The sequence below is a fragment of the Pan paniscus genome, chromosome 10 (genome assembly GCF_029289425.2).
Source record: "Pan paniscus chromosome 10, NHGRI_mPanPan1-v2.0_pri, whole genome shotgun sequence".
Lineage (NCBI taxonomy): Eukaryota > Metazoa > Chordata > Mammalia > Primates > Hominidae > Pan > Pan paniscus.
In genome coordinates, this window is record NC_073259.2 from 140,796,689 (window position 1) to 140,814,403 (window position 17,715).

General features: G+C 51.4%; 1 protein-coding gene across 3 annotated transcripts; it reads left to right on the forward strand.

The window, feature by feature from the left end:
* The first annotated feature begins 20 nt into the window (after positions 1–20).
* Positions 21–15,014, forward strand: PXMP2 (peroxisomal membrane protein 2). Of its 3 annotated transcripts, none has more exons than XM_055096421.2 (5): positions 61–267; positions 2,311–2,424; positions 5,934–6,096; positions 11,275–11,394; positions 14,648–15,014. In XM_055096421.2, exons 1-5 carry the CDS (start codon positions 146–148, stop codon positions 14,714–14,716), a joined length of 588 nt encoding a protein of 195 aa, XP_054952396.1. In that variant the 5' UTR covers positions 61–145; the 3' UTR covers positions 14,717–15,014. The 3 variants fall into 3 exon arrangements, with proteins under 3 accessions (XP_054952398.1, XP_054952396.1, XP_054952397.1); XM_055096422.2 differs by lacking the exon at positions 14,648–15,014 and adding an exon at positions 11,521–11,701; XM_055096423.2 differs by lacking the exons at positions 5,934–6,096; positions 11,275–11,394 and having other exon boundaries at positions 21–267.
* Positions 15,015–17,715: the final 2,701 nt, after the last annotated feature.

Sequence of the window (17,715 nt, forward strand, 5' to 3'; positions counted from 1 at the left end):
TGGGGTTGGGACGGGGCGGCGCTGCGGGCCGCGGTGGGGCCGGAAATGTCAGGCGGTCCCCACTCCGTTCTCGGCGCCTCGGGCTCCGCGCCCGGCCAGCCTGAGGTGGGGTCGGTGCCCCCGGCGGCACGGCGCTGGGGAGGCGATGGCGCCGGCCGCGTCCAGGCTGCGGGCCGAAGCCGGGCTCGGGGCGCTGCCGCGGCGGGCGCTCGCCCAGTACCTGCTCTTCCTGCGGCTCTACCCGGTGCTCACCAAGGCGGCCACCAGGTGAGCGGGGGCGCGGGAATCGGACGCCGCCCCGGCCCCAGGTCGGCCGCAGCGGCGCGGGGCCTGGACTGGAGCGCCGGGCCGGGACCAGGCTGGGGGCGCGCCCGGGTCAGAACCCCCGGAGCGGGCGCCCTCCGACCCGGCGCTGAACTTTCCGCGGCGACACCCGCGTCCCCAGTCAGCGATTGTGAGGCGCCTTGCGGATCCCGCCCTCCCAGCGCGTGGAGGGCCCGCCCAGACCCGGGGGTCGGCGCTGAGGTTCCACCCAAGGACCCAACAGGGGCCCCGCGCGCCCGGGGAAGCCACGGCAAGGGGAGCGGGTCCGCAGGCGCGGGTGAAGACAGGGCCAGGGGAGCGGGTCTGCGGGGCGCGGGTGAAGACAGGGCCAGGGGAGCGGGTCTGCGGGGCGCGGGTGAAGACAGGGCCAGGGGAGCGGGTCTGCGGGGCGCGGGTGAAGACACGGCCAGGGGAGCGGGTCTGCGGGGCGCGGGTGAAGACAGGGCCAGGGGAGCGGGTCTGCGGGGCGCGGGTGAAGACACGGCCAGGGGAGCGGGTCTGCGGGGCGCGGGTGAAGACACGGCCAGGGGAGCGGGTCTGCGGGGCGCGGGTGAAGACACGGCCAGGGGAGCGGGTCTGCGGGGCGCGGGTGAAGACAGGGCCAGGGGAGCGGGTCTGCGGGGCGCGGGTGAAGACAGGGCCAGGGGAGCGGGTCTGCGGGGCGCGGGTGAAGACAGGGCCAGGGGAGCGGGTCTGCGGGGCGCGGGTGAAGACAGGGCCAGGGGAGCGGGTCTGCGTGGTGCGGGTGAAGACAGGGCCAAGGGAGCGAGTCCTCATGGCGCGGGTGAAGACAGGGCCAGGGGAGCGGGTCTGCGGGGCGCGGGTGAAGACACGGCCAGGGGAGCGGGTCCGCGTGGAGCGTGTGGAGACAGGGCCAAGGGAGCGGGTCTGCGGGGCGCGGGTGAAGACAGGGCCAGGGGAGCGGGTCTGCGTGGTGCGGGTGAAGACACTGCCAGGGGAGCGGGTCCGCATGGAGCGTGTGGAGACAGCGCCAAGGGAGCGAGTCTGCGGGGCGCGGGTCCGCACGGCGCGGGTGGAGACACGGCCAGGGAAGGTGTTTTTTGAGAAGGTGACATTGAACAGGCTGTGTAAAGAAGTGGAGCAGAGGCTCTCCTGGCACAGGGAACAGCAGGGCAAAGGTCTCTGTTAGGTTTTGAAGGGAAGACCGGCGTTAAAGAAAGGCGGAGAGAGGTGCAGCTTGGACTCAGTCCCGAGGGAGGGAAGATCTGTGTGTGGAGAAAGTGAACCCTGAGCAAGAGGCAGGAGATGTGAAGGGAATCGCCAGGGATCTGATCGAGAAGGTGTCTAGGTCCGTGCTAGGAATTTTGGATTTTATAGTCCAGAGAGCTTCTCAGAAGGCAAATACAAACCAAGGCCTGGAGGGAGCCACTGGGCCTGTTCCACCTTTTTATGGAAATTTTTATTGTGATAATTGTAGATTCACAAACAGTTACAAGACTAACATGGAGAGATTCCTTGTACACCTTCCCAGTGTCCCCCATTGGTTACATTCTGTGAAACGTAGTGCAGTATCGACCAGGGCATTGCGTGGACACAGTCCACAGATCCTATTCGGATTTCTCCATTTTTCTTGTAGCTGTATCTGTTCTGTACAGTTTTATCACATCTGTACATTCTTGTGTTCACTACCACAGTCAAAATGCAGAACAGCGTCATGATAGGGCTGTCCTGTTGCCCGTTCATAACCACACAGCTTCCTAACTCCCAAACTGCCAAATTATAGTATAACATCACAGCCAGGATGTTGACATTGATACTGGAAAGCCACTTGTCCTTACCTGTGTGTTTAAGTCCACCATCTCCACCTTTTGATACAAGAACTATACATTGCAGCCGCTTTAACAAGAATTCCTACCCCCCGCCCGTCTGCTGCATGGCCTCAGAACGGCCCTGCTAATTCACCTATGGGAAAGGGACACCCTCCTGCTGGTCACTGCTGTTTTCTGATGACCTCCCTCTCCACAGTGGCATTTTGTCAGCACTTGGGAACTTCCTGGCCCAGATGATTGAGAAGAAGCGGAAAAAAGAAAACTCTAGAAGTCTGGATGTCGGTGGGCCTCTGAGATATGCCGTTTACGGGTGAGTGCCATACAAGGGTTGGGTTTACCTTGTAGCCGCTGAGTGCAACCAAGCTGGGCACCAAAACCGAGTAGTTGGAGTACTCTTATTTAGAAATATAATTTTTAAAAAACCATTGTAGTAATCATCATGGGAAAAAACTCGAATGGTTCATATAGTTTGTATGGCATATATACGCATACGTGGTTTTTTTTGTTTTTTCTTTTTTTTGGAGACAGAGTCTCACTCTGTCACCCAGGCTTACTGCAACCTCTGCCTCCCTGGTTCAAGTGATTCTCCTGCCTCAGCCTCTCAAATAGCTGGGATTACAGGCACACACCACCATGCCCAGCTAATTTTTGTTATTTTTAGTAGAGATGGGGTTTCACCATGTTGGCCAGGCTGGTCTTGAACTCCTGACCTCAAGTGATCCACCTTCCTTGGCCTCCCAAAGTGCTGGGATTACAGTGCTAGGAGTACAGCCTCACATTTGTGGTTTTATCATGTTTCTTTTTAATTGGATGGGTAGGGGTGACTGTCTTAATTGGGCTGAGAGGCAAACCTGAGGACAAGTAACTCAACTTAACCTAAAGTCAGACTTCAGGATTCAAAAACCCTGAAAGCGTCCTAGACTGGGCTCATGGAAAGGGAAAACTGACTCCAATTTGACCAGTTAGTTTCTATTGTTATTTTAATTTTTTTTTTTTTTTTTTTTTGAGACGGAATCTCACTCTGCTGCCCAGACTGGAGTGCGGTGGCGCGATCTTGGCTTACTGCAAGCTCTGCCTCCTGGGTTCATGCCATTCTCCCGACTCAGCCTCCCGAGTAGCTGGGACTACAGGCGCCTGCCAACACGCCCGGCTAATTTTTTGTATTTTTAGTAGAGACAGGGTTTCACCATTCACAGGATGGTCTCGATCTCCTGACCTCGTGATCCGCCCACCTTGGCCTCCCAAAGTGCTGGGATTACAGGCGCGAGCCACAGTGCCTGGCCTCTATTGTTATTTTCATAGTGTAAACATCCAGAAAATAAATGCTTCGGTACCCTGAAAAATGTCTAGTTTCTGAACCACTTTCTGAATTGCAAAAGCACGGTAATTCAAGAGTTTTACCAATTTAATCCACCCTGAGCTCTCGGCCAACAATAATGTTACAGATGGATTATTTGAAGTATTTTCCAACTACAGTGATTTTTTCTTTAATTCAGAATTCCTGAAGATCATTTTTATACCTCCAAGCTTGCTAACTTGAGTCATCATGGATTTTTCCATAATGTATTTAAAGCAGTAATCCCCCCAAGAGGGGCAGGTGATGAGATCACCTAGCAGGCCTCATCCAAGTACAGTTTTCCCATCCACAGGACTTCAGTCCCCTTCCCCACTGAGAATCCCTGCATAGGCCACATAACCCCCTATGACTGGGTGGGAAAACACACTGAGAACCACTTATCTAAAGACTGTCAACGCCACAAGTTGAAAGACCCCTCTTTTTGTTGCTGAATTTTATGGAACTGCAGGCCTCTTGTCCCAGTAGATGTGGCAGCTGGTTCCATTCTCTCCCAAACACACAGGGGAATGATTAGTAGCAACGGACACAAGCTAGAGTGCTGCACCAGGTCCTGCCCTTGCCACTTAGTTAGTGAGCTCCCTTGCCAGTTAGTTAGTGAGCGCCCTTGCCAGTTAGTTAGTGAGCGCCCTTGCCAGTTAGTTAGTGAGCTCCCTTGCCAGTTAGTTAGTGAGCTCCCTTAGCCAGTTAGTTAGTGAGCTCCCTTAGCCAGTTAGTTAGTGAGCTCCCTTAGCCAGTTAGTGAGCGCCCTTGCCAGTTAGTTAGTGAGCGCCCTTAGCCAGTTAGTTAGTGAGCGCCCTTAGCCAGTTAGTTAGAGAGCGCCCTTAGCCAGTTAGTTAGAGAGCTCCCTTGCCAGTTAGTTAGTGAGCGCCCTTGCCAGTTAGTTAGTGAGCTCCCTTAGCCAGTTAGTTAGTGAGCGCCCTTGCCAGTTAGTTAGTGAGCGCCCTTAGCCAGTTAGTTAGTGAACGCCCTTAGCCAGTTAGTTAGTGAGCGCCCTTAGCCAGTTAGTTAGTGAGCTCCCTTAGCCAGTTAGTTAGAGAGCTCCCTTCCCAGTTAGTTAGTGAGCGCCCTTAGCCAGTTAGTTAGTGAGCTCCCTTGCCAGTTAGTTAGTGAGCTCCCTTAGCCAGTTAGTTAGAGAGCTCCCTTAGCCAGTTAGTTAGAGAGCTCCCTTAGCCAGTTAGAGAGCTCCCTTAGCCAGTTAGTTAGAGAGCTCCCTTGCCAGTTAGTTAGTGAGCTCCCTTAGCCAGTTAGTTAGAGAGCTCCCTTGCCAGTTAGTTAGTGAGCTCCCTTAGCCAGTTAGTTAGTGAGCTCCCTTAGCCAGTTAGTTAGTGAGCTCCCTTGCCAGTTAGTTAGTGAGCTCCCTTAGCCAGTTAGTTAGTGAGCGCCCTTAGCCAGTTAGTGAGCGCCCTTAGCCAGTTAGTTAGTGAGCTCCCTTGCCAGTTAGAGAGCTCCCTTGCCAGTTAGTTAGTGAGCTCCCTTAGCCAGTTAGTTAGAGAGCTCCCTTAGCCAGTTAGAGAGCTCCCTTGCCAGTTAGTTAGTGAGCTCCCTTAGCCAGTTAGTGAGCGCCCTTGCCAGTTAGTTAGTGAGCGCCCTTAGCCAGTTAGTTAGTGAGCGCCCTTAGCCAGTTAGTTAGAGAGCGCCCTTAGCCAGTTAGTTAGAGAGCTCCCTTGCCAGTTAGTTAGTGAGCGCCCTTGCCAGTTAGTTAGTGAGCTCCCTTAGCCAGTTAGTTAGTGAGCGCCCTTGCCAGTTAGTTAGTGAGCGCCCTTAGCCAGTTAGTTAGTGAGCGCCCTTAGCCAGTTAGTGCCCTTGCCAGTTAGTGAGTGCCCTTGCCAGTTAGGCTAGTGAGTTCCCTTGCCAGTTTGTTAGCCTAGTGAGTTCCCTTGCCAGTTTGTTAGCCTAGTGAGTGCCCTTGCCAGTTAACCTAGTGAGTTCCCTTGCCAGTTAGCCTAGTGAGTTTAATGAAAAGCTCCACAACCAGGGACATGTCTGATGATTCATTATTGAGTGTTCTCGAAGCCAGGCCCTGTTCTGGGCACTGCAGTGGACAGAAGACGTAGCCTGCCTTGTGGAGCCTGCCTTCTAGGGGGGACGAGAGGCACAGACTAACCTAACATATGAGATAAGGACAGTGCTAGGCAGAAAATGAACCAGGGCCAAGAGTGTTAGCACAGGCGTGCACACGTGCTGGGACGACCTAGAAGCTGACAATGTGAGGAGGAGCGAGCCAACAGAGCTAGGCGGGGAAGCGCTGGGAGCAGAGAGTCAACGGCAGGAGCAAGTCTGGTCTGTTAGAGCAACAGAGACAGAGCGCCCCTGAAGCCGACTTATCTGTACAGACCTGTGTGGCCAATACTGAGGGACATCAGGAAGCAGGGCTTAGGACCTGGGATTTGGGGGTGAAGCTAGACCAGAGAAGAGCACATCCAGAGAACCACAATCTGGCTCACACCCCCTGGGGGCCTCAGGTTCTTCTTCACAGGGCCGCTGAGTCACTTCTTCTACTTCTTCATGGAACATTGGATCCCTCCTGAGGTCCCCCTGGCAGGGCTCAGGAGGCTTCTCCTGGACCGCCTCGTCCTTGCACCGGCCTTCCTCATGTTGTTCTTCCTCATCATGAACTTTCTGGAGGTGGGTGTCTGCCACAGCACTTACTGCAGCTCTTCATTTAGCACAGGGATTCTTCACCTGACATTCTTGGCAGAATTCAGAGGGTCTGCAGATTTTTCACTCAAATTGAAATTTTGCATTTTCTTTTATGAATATAGGAAGCAAACGTCTAGTATTGGCAGGACCTGTTTGTACCCAGTAGAGTCACTTTATTTATTTATTTAAAGACAGGGTTTCACTCTGTCACCCAGGCTGCAGTGCAGTAGCACAATCATAGCTCACTGCAGCCTCAAACTCCTGGGTTCAAGCGATCCTCTTGCCTCAGCCTCCCAAGTAGCTGGGACTACATGTGCGTGCCACCACACCCAGCTAATCAGATATTTTTATATCACATCAGTTGTTACAGATATCTCGAAATATAATTTATGCTCATTACTACTTGGACCTGCCATTAGAGGTCTTGTCACTGTGTAAAGAAAGAAACAGGCTGGGCACAGTGGCTCACGCCTGTAATCCCAGCACTTTGGGAGGGCGAGGCAGGTGGATCACCTGAGGTCAGGAGTTCGAGACCAGCCTGGCCAACATGGTGAAACCTCGTCTCTACTAAAAATACAAAAAATTTATCTGGGCACAGTGGCGGTCGCCTGTAGTCCCAGCTACTTGGGAGGCTGAGGCAGGAGAATGGCGTGAACCCGGGAGGTGGAGCTTGCCGTGAGCCGAGATGTCGCCACTGCACTCTAGCCTGGGTAATAGAGCCAGACTCCATCTCAAAAACAAAAAACAAAACAAAACAAATTAGCCAGGTATGGTGGTGCGTGCCTGTAATCCCAGCTACTCGGGAGGCTGAGGCAGGAGAATCGCTTGAAGCCGGGAGGTGGAGGTTGCGGTGAGCTGAGATTGTGCCACTGCACTCCAGTCTGGGCAACAGAGCAAGACTCTGCCTCAAAAAAAAAAAAAAAAAAAGAAAAAAGAAACAGGGCCGAGCGTGATGGTGCACACCTGTAATACCAGCACTTTGTGAGGCCAAGGCCAGTGGATAGCTTGAGGCCAGGAGTTCGGGACCAGCCTGGGCAACATGGCGAATACCCATCTCTCAAAAAATAAAAAATGAGCCAGTGTGGTGATGTGCATCTGTAGTTCCAGCTATTTGGGAGGCTGAGGTGAGAAGATCCCTTGAGCCCAAGATGTGGAGGCTGCAGTGAGCAGAGATCACACCACTGCACTCCAGCCTGGGTAACAGAGCAAGACACTGGTTCAAAAGACAAAAATAAATAAACACATTAGTCTGTCAAAATTTTTTCTGAATATTTTGATAACTGTATTTCAATATTATTGGTTCCTTTGTAGTCCTATTTTATTTATTTATTTATTTATTTATTTTTTATTTTTGAGGCAGAGTCTCGCCCTGTTGCCCAGGCTGGAGTGCAGTGGTGCGATTTCGGCTCACTGCAACCTCTGCCTCCCGGGTTCAAACGATTCTCCTGCCTCAGCCTCCTGAGTAGCTGGGATTACAGGAGCCCGCCACCACACCCAGCTTATTTTTGTATTTTTAGTAGAGATGGGGTTTCACCATGTTGGCCAGGCTTGTCTTGAACTCCTGACCTCGTGATCCACCTGCCTCGGCCTCCCAAAGTGCTGGGATTACAAGCGTGAGCCACTGCGCCCAGCCGTATTTTATTTTATAGATTACAAAACATTCTGAGAAGGGGGTCCACAGGCTTCACTAAACTGCCAAAGAGATCTGTGGCACAAGAAGTTTGAGACCCCTACTGATAACACAGAAGAGTTCCGGGCCTGGAGGTTAACCTACCGGCATAATCCCAGTCAGAATCCAACGCGTGGGAGGCGTGTTCACCTGCACTTAGCAGGTGTATCTGTTCTGACTGTCCCACCTCCCCCGTTCACGAGCACCTTCAAATCCTCACCATCTCTAGGAGCACCAGCCAGGTTGTGCTGTGTGTCTGAGACGTGTCACCTTTTTTTTTTTTTTTTGAGACGGAGTCTCACTGTGTTGCCCAGGCTGGAGTGTAGTGCGTGATCTCAGATCACTGCAACCTTCGCCTCTTGGGTTCAAGCAATTCTCTGCCTCAGCCTCCCAAATAGCTGGGATTACAGGTGCCCGCCACCATGCCCGGCTAATTGTTTTGTGTTTTTAGTAGAGACGGGGTTTCACCATCTTGGCCAGGTTGGTATTGAACTCCTGACCTCGTGATCCACCCGCCTCGGTCTCTCAAAGTGCTAGGATTACAGGCGTGAGCCACTGCACCTGGCGTCACCTTCTGTCCTGAAAGTAAATTTGTTTTAACCATTCACTTCTCCATACAGAAGTTATAAAGGTTCATGTATTCAAATATGACATTATTCTCCTTCAAGCCTTTCCTTACAGGAAGATAATAGAAATATTCTCCTCTGCTTTCCTCCGGTATCCTTATGGTTTTACTTGTGTACAGTAGGAGATAGACTTCTGTGTTGATTTTTCCACTTACATAGCAAATTTTCTCATTACCATTTATTGGGCAATCCCCAGTATTTTGAAATATTCTCATTTCCATCGATACAGGCAATTATCTGCACTCTTTGTTCTTTTGCTGGATTATTTTCTTTTTTTTGAGATGGAGTCTCACTCTCGCCCAGGCTGGAGTGTGGTGGCACAATATCGGCTCACTGCAACCTCCGCCTCTCGGGTTCAAGTGATTTTCATGTCTCAGCCTCCAGAGTAGCTGGGACAACAGGCGCCCACCACCACGCCTGGCTAATTTTTGTATTTTTAGTAGCAATGGGGTTCCTCTGTGTTGGCCAGGCTGGTCTTGAACTCCTGGCCTCAAGTGATATGCCCACCTTGGCATTACAGGCATGAGCCACTGTACCCAGCTCTCCCCCTTACTTTAAACAAGAAAATATTTAAGCATTTCTTTAAAAATTTTTTTTAGTTTCTATATATTTAGAGGGTACGAGTGCAGATTTCTTATGTGACTGTGCTGTGGTGAAGTCTGAGCTTTTAGTTCCCATCACCCAAGTAGTCAGTGGTGATTTTCAACCCTCTTCTCCCCGCCACCTTTTCAAGTCTCTGGTGTCTGTTATTTCCCTCTGTTGGTCCATGTGTACCCACTGTTTAGCCACCACTTATGAGTGAGAACATCGGCTGAGGCAGGAAGGTCACTTGAACCCAGGATGTCGAGACCAGCCTGGGCAACAGAGTGAGACCCCTTCTCTACAAAAAAATTAAAAATCAAAGGGTTGTGGTGGCACATGGCTGTAGTCCCAGCTACTTAGGAGGCTGAGATGGAGGCTTGATGCCAGGAGGTTGAGGCCAAGTGAGCCGTGATCACGCCACTGCACTCCAGCCAGCATGGGCAACAGAGTGAGATGGAGAGACCCTGTCTTGGAAAAAAAAAGTGAGAACATGCAGTGTTTGACTTTCCATTTGTGAGTTGTTTCACTTGGGATAATGGCCCCCGGTTCAATCGACGTCACTGCAAAAGACATGCTTTTTTTTTTTTTTTTGACAGAGTCTCGCTCTTTCATCCAGGCTGGAGTGTAGTGGCGCAATCTCATCTCACTGCAACCTCCGCCCCCCAGGTTCAACGATTTTCCTGCCTCAGCCTCCCAAAGTGCTGAGATTACAGGCGTGAGGCACCGTGCGCGGCCGAGTTCATTCTTTTTTTATAGCAGAGTAGTGTTCCGTGGTGTATTTATGGCACTTTTTCTTTATCCAGTCCTCTGTTGGGGGACGTTTAGGTTGATTCCACGTGTTTGCTGTTGTGGATAGCGCTGTGATAAACACACGAGGGCAGGGATTGTTTGATATGATTCCTTTTCCTTTGGGTAGAGGCCCAGTAGTGGGATTGCTGGAACGAATGGTGGTATTTTCAGGTCTTTGAGAAATTTCCATACTGTTTTCCAGAAAGGCTGTACTAATTTGCATTCCCACCAGCAGTGTGTAAGTGTTCACTTTTCTCCACATTCTTGCCAGCATCTATTGTTTTTTGACTTTTTTTTTTTTTTTTTTGAGGCAGAGTTTCACTGTGTCAGCCAGGCAGGAGTGCAGTGGCACGATCTCGGCTCACCGCAACCTCCGCCTCCCGGGTTCAAGTGATTCTCCTGCCTCAGCCTCCTGAGTAGCTGGGATTACAGGCACACGCCACCATGCCCGACTAATTTTTGTTTTTTTTTTTTGGTAGAGACAGGGTTTTCCCATGTTGGTCAGGCTGGCCTCAAACTCCTGACCTCGTGATCCACCCACCTCAGCCTCCCAAAGTGCTTAAATTACAGTCATGAGCCACCGCGCCTGGCCACTTGACTTTTTAATAATAGCCATTCTGACTGGCATGAGGTGGTATCTCCTTTTGGTTTTAATTTGCATTTCTCTGATGATTAGTGATGTTGAACATTTTTTCATATGTTTCTTGGCCACTTGTTTTTCTTCTTTTGAAAAATGTTTGTGTCCGTTGCCCACTTTTTTAATGAGGTTATTCATTTCTTTCTTGTTGAGTTGTGTAAGTTCCTCACAGATTCTGGATAACAGTCCTTTGTAGGATGCATAATATGCATATATTTTTTCCCAGGCTGTAGACTGTCTGTTGATTGTTTCTTTTGCTGTGCAGAAGCTTTTTTGTTTAATGAAGTCCTGTTGTCTGTTTTTGGTTTTGCTGTATTTGCTTTTGAGCACTTAGTCACAAATTCTTTGTCTTGGCCGACGTCCAGAGGAATTGCTCCTAGGATCTTTATGGTTTCAGGTCTTGGGTTCAGGTCTTGAATCCACCAGCTGACATTTAGAATGAACTTACTGGGGTCCTTTTTTTTTTTTTTTTTTCATAACTCCTAACAAGTTTTGATTGGAAAGACATCGACTTTGGAGGTTATTTGGGAGGAATTAACAGCGTAGCTCTGAGTAGCAGTTCTGGTGCCCAGGGCCAGCCTTGGGAGTCACCTCCTCCAGTTGTCCACAAGGAGTTTTGGGCCAGGACAGACATCACCGCCAGCATGAGCAGGCTGCTGTCTGGCATCTCACTGATCATTTTCCATCTTGCTGGTTGGCTCCTTAGAGCCGCAGTGCTGAGTACACATGTGTGCTGTCTGCGTACACACAGAACAAAATCCAATAGCAGTTTAAAAACCATCACGATAGGGTCTGGGTGCCCGGAATTCAGTTCTGATGGGCAGTGAGACTGTTCACCACCCGCCTTCCCTCCTTTGCAGGGGAAAGACGCCTCAGCCTTCGCCGCCAAGATGAGGGGGGGCTTCTGGCCGGCGCTGAGGATGAACTGGAGGGTGTGGACGCCACTACAGTTCATCAACATCAACTACGTCCCTCTGAAGGTGAGGGCCACGGGGCTCAGCCTCTGCCAACATTACTTTGTCAGCCTTTTCCTTCCTTCCTTCCTTCCTCTTTCCTCCCCCCCCTTCCCTCCCCTCTTCTTTTCTCTTCTCTTCTTTCTTTTGTAGTTTTCCGCTAGACTTGGTTTCATCCAGTGTCTAGACTCCTCAACTACCCTTGGATTTTGCCCATGACCCTGAATCATTGCTAGTTCGGGATTCAGGAAGCAACACAGAAGGGTGTCCCGAGTGGTCGTCTTTGCCTCTTCTGTTTGTTCAGCAAATTCTCATTAAAAGCCCCCATGCCAGGGATGCCTATGAGTTTTCTAGCCTTTGAAACATTCCCAGTCCCAGGAGTGTACATGCAGGCAACTTGAATCTATGCTCCTGGGTTGCAGTCCTCAAACTTGGCCCAAATAAACTCTAGTTATACTTAGAAAAAGAAGGCCGTCACAGTAGCTCACACCTGTAATCCCATCACTATGGAAGGCTGAGGCGGGCAAATCACTTGAAGCCAGGAGTTCGAGACCAGCCTGGCCAACATAGCGAAACCCCATCTCTACTAAAAATACAAAAATTAGCCAGGCATGGTGGCAGGTGCCTGTAGTCCCAGCTACTCAGGAGGCTGAGGCACAAGAATCACTTGAATCCGGGAGACGGAGGTTGGAGTGAGCTGAGATTGTGCCACTGCACTCTAGCCTGGGCAACAGAGTAAGACCCTGTCTCAAAAAATAAATAAAACGTTAAAAAGAAACAAAGCATTCGTGGTCCCTGGGCTCATGAATTACGGCTGAGCCTGAAGGCAGGCACTGTGCGGCCATGGGTCCTGCCGCTGGCCTGGAAGAGCTGCCTCACCTGCAGCCATGGCAGCCACACCTGGGCGAGGGGTGGGCCCATCCAGGTGCAGAGTGAAGGCCTTCTGGGTAAGCTGAGCCTTTCCGCTATCCTGTGCATGAAGGAGCTGCTGTGGGGGCTGAGTCAAAGGTGTCAGATTGGGGCTGGGCTGGTGGTGTGGAGGCTGGAGCTCCAGGCTCTGCCACTGGGATCAACTGTCTTTATGCACAGCCAGGGTCCCCAGGACCACTCCCACACTGGGAGGATGGGGTGCAGCACCCCCTGCAGCATGGCAGGATACCCCCAGATGCTACAGGAGGAGGCCTGGCAGAGCCTGCAGGGGCCACGTGCTTCCCTCCCCCAGAAGGTATGCCACCCATCAGGGTTTTTTACTGGTACTCTGGGCGGGCATCTCTGCCTGCTGCCCCAAAGCTCCAGACCCCTAGAAAGACAGCAGCTGTGTGGAGCCCGCATTGTTGGTGCAGACAGTCCAGGCACAGGGCAGGTGGCCCTTCTGGGAAAGGTGGGTGCCGTCCCAGCCCAGGCGGCTGCTAGGGAGGACCTGAACAGGCCTGCAGTGGCTGGACCTCAGCTGCAGAGGGCCTTCCTGCATTAGCACCGGCTCTGAGCCCTGCCCAGGAGGGAGAAGAGAACCAGGGTGACCCCCGAGGGAGAGGAGGGAGGCGGCCCAGTGTGTGCACACTGCACACACCACAAACACACCAAGAAGCAGCAGGAAACCAGGGGTGCACACAGACAGGACAAAGAGGCAGTTCACCCTTAGCCAAAGTTGCCAGGAGTTAAAGCAAAATAAAAAAATCTCCTTTGGCTTTAACAGTGGCCCTTCCCAGAGCAATTTCAGCTCCATGAGGCTGAAGCCAGATTGCCTTGAAGAGTGGGTGGGAATTATTTTAAAAATCACAAGTCTAGAACATGCTCTCAAAGTCTGTAGGGGCCAGGCATGGTGGCTCATGCCTGTAATCCCAGAACTTTGAGAGGCCGAGGCAGAAGGATCACTCAAAGCCAGGAGTTTGAGACCAGTCTGGGCAACATAGTGAGACCCCATCTCTATTTTATAAAAATGAATTTTAAAAAGTTTGAGAGAAGGTGAGAAGTGATGGAAGAAGGCTGGGTGGCAGAGGGGGTTCTGACACTCAGAGATGCGGCCATGGTGGGTGCAGACATGAAGCTGCTTGTGGGATGGGCAAACACGCATGTCCAGAAAGAGCAGCTCTGCGGGGTCCCCTAAGGAGTCAGCGTGGATGTGAGCCCCCGGCACACTCACAGTGGTGCTTGGGACAGAGGCCCTGCCCTCTGTGATGAGAGAGGAGAGAGAAAGTGACAGCTGAGCGGACACGAGAGTGGGACATCCTGCCTCAAGCCCCCACGTGCCTCTCTGGAGGGCCAGGGGCTGGGACTGAGGGCAGAGGAAGTCAGGCGGGCATTTTAAGGGGATACAGAAGGGGCAAGTTTGGCCATGTGGAGGATGGGAGAGCATGCTGACTGCAGAGACAAAGACTTCTGGGCAGAGGGGGCTGGGGCTTGTCCAGCTGTGGTCAGCATCTGGGGAAGTGAGAAGGCAGGAAGGATAAAGGATTTTCCAGGGAGTGTGACTGAAGAACAGTAGGCTAAGGAAGCTACAGCCATGGGCCACTGGTTCTCGGGAATTTAGAGAAGGAAGCAGAGACAACTGAGAAGACAGACTGGCCGGGAACACGGAGGATCTGGGATGGAAGAGGGGAGAGCCGGGAAGCCGCGCCTCTGAGTAGCGTGGGGGCAGAGTCGCCATCCTAGGTGGGTGCAGGTGTATGCGGAAGCAGCATTCATTCAGCAAGCGTTTCCTGAGCAGTGACTGTGCGCCGTGCTGCTAGACTCGGAGACGCGGTGATTAACCAGACACATGGGCTGCTACTTTCATAGCACCACATGCCAGGGAGAGACTCAGCACTAGACCAGAGGATTCTGGGGAAGGGTGAAGCTGCTGAGTCACCAAAGCAGGGCAGTGGAATGGTGATGGGTTAGAGGAGGGAAGGTCTGGGGCCCCTCCCCTGTTCGTCAGCTGTGTTCCCTGAGGAGGGTGCAGCCACCTGCATGATGGCTGGTCCTGGAGTGAGAGAGGCTGAACCAGGAGCTAAGGTGTGCAGTGAAGGGGGAAAAAGGAGAGTGACTTGGCTTTGGGATTCCTGGGCCGCTGTAGCCTGTGAACACTGTAACTAGGGGACCATTTTTCTTCTCCATTCCTCTCTGCTAGGGGCCTAGCACAGCGTTTGGTACGAACAAAGGCTCAGTAAATGCAGTAATGGATGGGTGGTTGGACCACCCGACCAACAAACGGGTAAACGAATGAACTGGGTGACTGAGGCTGGACAACTGGCCACGGCCTCCCGCTGACCGTGGCCTGTTGGACTGTTCTTTTCGGCAGTTCCGGGTGCTCTTCGCCAACCTGGCAGCTCTGTTCTGGTATGCCTACCTGGCCTCCTTGGGGAAGTGACGACCGCTGGGAGAACATCAGGTGCACTGTGGACGTGGGTCTGGGGGTCTCACCCGCCCAGCGAGAGCAGAACCAATCCAGTCAGGATGTCACTGACTCTAAATCAGGTGATTCAAGATGCCCAAAAATGATGGATAGAGAAACAGAAATCTCTGAATGTCAGAACCCTGTCTTTTAAAAAGGCAGTCGCTGCCTTCAGGTGGTGCTGCCCCAGAAACTTAAAATTTAGTCGAGGCAGTTTCAATTGTTACTGTGGACCGAATTAGGATCACAATAAACGATAATGCAGGTTCTTCAATGGTGACTTTAATCTCTCAGAACAATTGCTGTTGCTTTGAAAGACATGCATAGCCAGATGTTTTTTAAATTTTCGTGTGTGTGGTACGATACATAAAACAAAATTTACCATGCATCTGGTCGTGGTGGCTCATGCCTGTCATCCCAGTACTTTGGGAGGCCGAGGCAGGAAGATTGCTTGAGGCCAGGAATTTGAGACCAGCCTGGGCAACACAGCGAGACCTCATTTCTACAAGAAAAAAAAAAGAAATATATATATATATATATACACACACACATACATACACATACACACACACACATATATATATGTATCTATACATACACACACACACACACACATACACTCCTGGGATATCTTCCTGCCACAGTCTCCCAAGTAGCTAGGATTATAAGTTCCCACCCAGCCACACCTGGCTAATTGTTTTCTTTTTTTTGTAGAGATGGGGTCTTCCTGTGTTGCCCAGGCTGGTCTTTGAACTCCTGGGATTACAGGTGGGAGCAACTGCACTGGGCTTTTTTTTTTTTTTTTTTTTTTTTGAGACAGAGTCTTGCCCTGTCGCCCAGGCTGGAGTGCAATGGCGTGATCTCAGCTCACTGCAACCTCTGCCTCCTGGGTTCAAGAGATTTCTCCTGCCTCAGCGTCCCGAGTAGCTGGGATTACAGGTGTGCACCACCATGCCCGGCTAATTTTTTGTATCTTTAGTAGAGAAAGGGTTTCGCCATGTTGGCCAGGCTGGTCTCGAACTCCTGACCTCATGATTTGCCTGCCTTGGCCTCCCAAAGTGCTGGGATTACAGGCTTGAGCCAACATACCCAGCCCTCTTTCCTTTTAAAAAAGGCTGACTTTTGATTGTCCTTAAGATTCTTTAAAGAAAATAAAAATAGGCCAGGCTCGGTGGCTCACGATTGTAATCCCAGCACTTTGGGAGGCTGGGATCACTTGAGGCAGATGGATCACTTGAGGTCAGGAGTTCAAGACCAGCCTGGCCAACATAGTGAAACCCTATCTCTACCAAAAATATAAAAAATTAGCGGCTGGGCAGAGTGGCTCATGCCTGTAATCCCAGCACTTTGGGAGGCCAAGGCGGGTGGATCACGAGGTCAAGAAATCGAGGCCATCCTGGCCAACCTGGTGAAACCTTGTCTCTACTAAAAATATAAAAATTAGCAGGGCATGGGCAAGGCGCGGTGGCTCATGCCTGTAATCCCAGCACTTTGGGAGGCCGAGGCGGGCGGATCACGAGGTCAGGAGATCGAGACCATCCTGGCTAACATGGTGAAACCCTGTCTCTACTAAAAAAAATACAAAAAATTAGCCAGGCGTGGTGGTGGGCGCCTGTAGTCCCAGCTACTCGGGAGGCTGAGGCGGTAGAATGGCGTGAACCTGGGAGGCAGAGCTTGCAGTGAGCCGAGATCGTGCCACTGCACTCCAGGCTGGGCAACAGAGTGAGACTCCGTCTCAAAAAAAAAAAAAAAATTAGCAGGGCATGGTGGCACGTGTCTGTAATCACAGCTACTCGGGAGGCTGAGGCAGGAGAATCGCTTGAACCTGGGAGGCAGAGGTTGCAGTGAGCCAAGATCGCTCCACTGCATTCCAGCCTGGCGACAGAGAAAGACTCTGTCTTAAAAAAAAAAAAAAAAAAAAAAAAAATTAGCTGGGTGTGGTAATGCATGCCTGTAATCCCAGCTACTTGGGAGGCTGAGGCAGGAAAATCACTTGAACTAGGAAGGCAGAGGTTGCAGTGAGCCAAGATCGTGCCACTGCACCCCAGCCTGGGCAACAGAGTGAGACTCTGTCTCAAAAAAATAAATAAATAAAATAAAAAATAAAAATAGGGCTGGGTGCAGCGGCTCACGCCTGTAATCCTAGCACTTTTCGAGGCCGAGGCAGGCAGATTACTTGAGGTCAGGAGTTTGAAACCAGCCTGGCCAACATGATGAAACCCCCTCTCTACTAAGAAATAATAAAATAAAAATTAAAAACAAAAGGCTGAACATTGCCGTGTGCGTGGACTGCATTTTGCCTGTCCGTCTGTCCGTCAGTGGCTAGACTGTTTCCAGCTCCTGGATGCCGTGAAGGATGTGGCGGTGAAGACGGTGGCACTAATGCCTGCTCAAGTCCTGCTTGCCTTGGGTTTTCAAAGAACTACTCTTTCAGTTCAGAATATTTAAGGTGGGGTCGTTCCCAAAGGAAGTTTAGGGCATTTGCAAAAGTAACAGATGCTCCTGCAATTGATGCAGAAGGTGATAATTCTGACTATCCCTCTAACTTGCCACTTCCCAGTGAGTCCCAGCCCCCTGCCATGATGGAGGATTAAGAGCCTGGATCTCAGAACAGATTCTAGATTAGAATCCAGAGATGACAGTACTGACACCGCTTAGGGTTGCTTTGTGCCGGAACTCTTCTGAGAGCTGCGCGGGGTTGGCATTATTCATCCTGCAGCAGCCCTGAGGGAGGTGCCATTGTTTTCTTTGCTCCACATGTGGGGGATGCAAGATGCCTCAGCTAGCAAGAGACAGTCCTGATTCAGAGGCAGTCAGCCAGGTCCTGAGCCACCATCTTCACCACCTCATCACAGGGCATCAGAATGTCACGGCAAGGTCAAGAGAATTTGCTGGAGAAGATTTCACATCATGTATATGGCTTACCACAGCCCGCATCCGGTCAGTTCGCTGAACACACCTTTACAGAGTGCTGT

What these genes read in the sequence shown, in the direction of transcription:
- PXMP2 (XM_055096421.2), top strand. Translation starts at nt 146, where the DNA reads ATGGCGCCGGCCGCGTCCAGGCTGCGGGCCGAAGCCGGGCTCGGGGCG. An exon ending in CTCACCAAGGCGGCCACCAG is followed by an intron (nt 268 to 2,310) that starts GTGAGCGGGGGC and finishes CCCTCTCCACAG; the next exon opens with TGGCATTTTGTCAGCACTTG. An exon ending in CTGAGATATGCCGTTTACGG is followed by an intron (nt 2,425 to 5,933) that starts GTGAGTGCCATA and finishes TGGGGGCCTCAG; the next exon opens with GTTCTTCTTCACAGGGCCGC.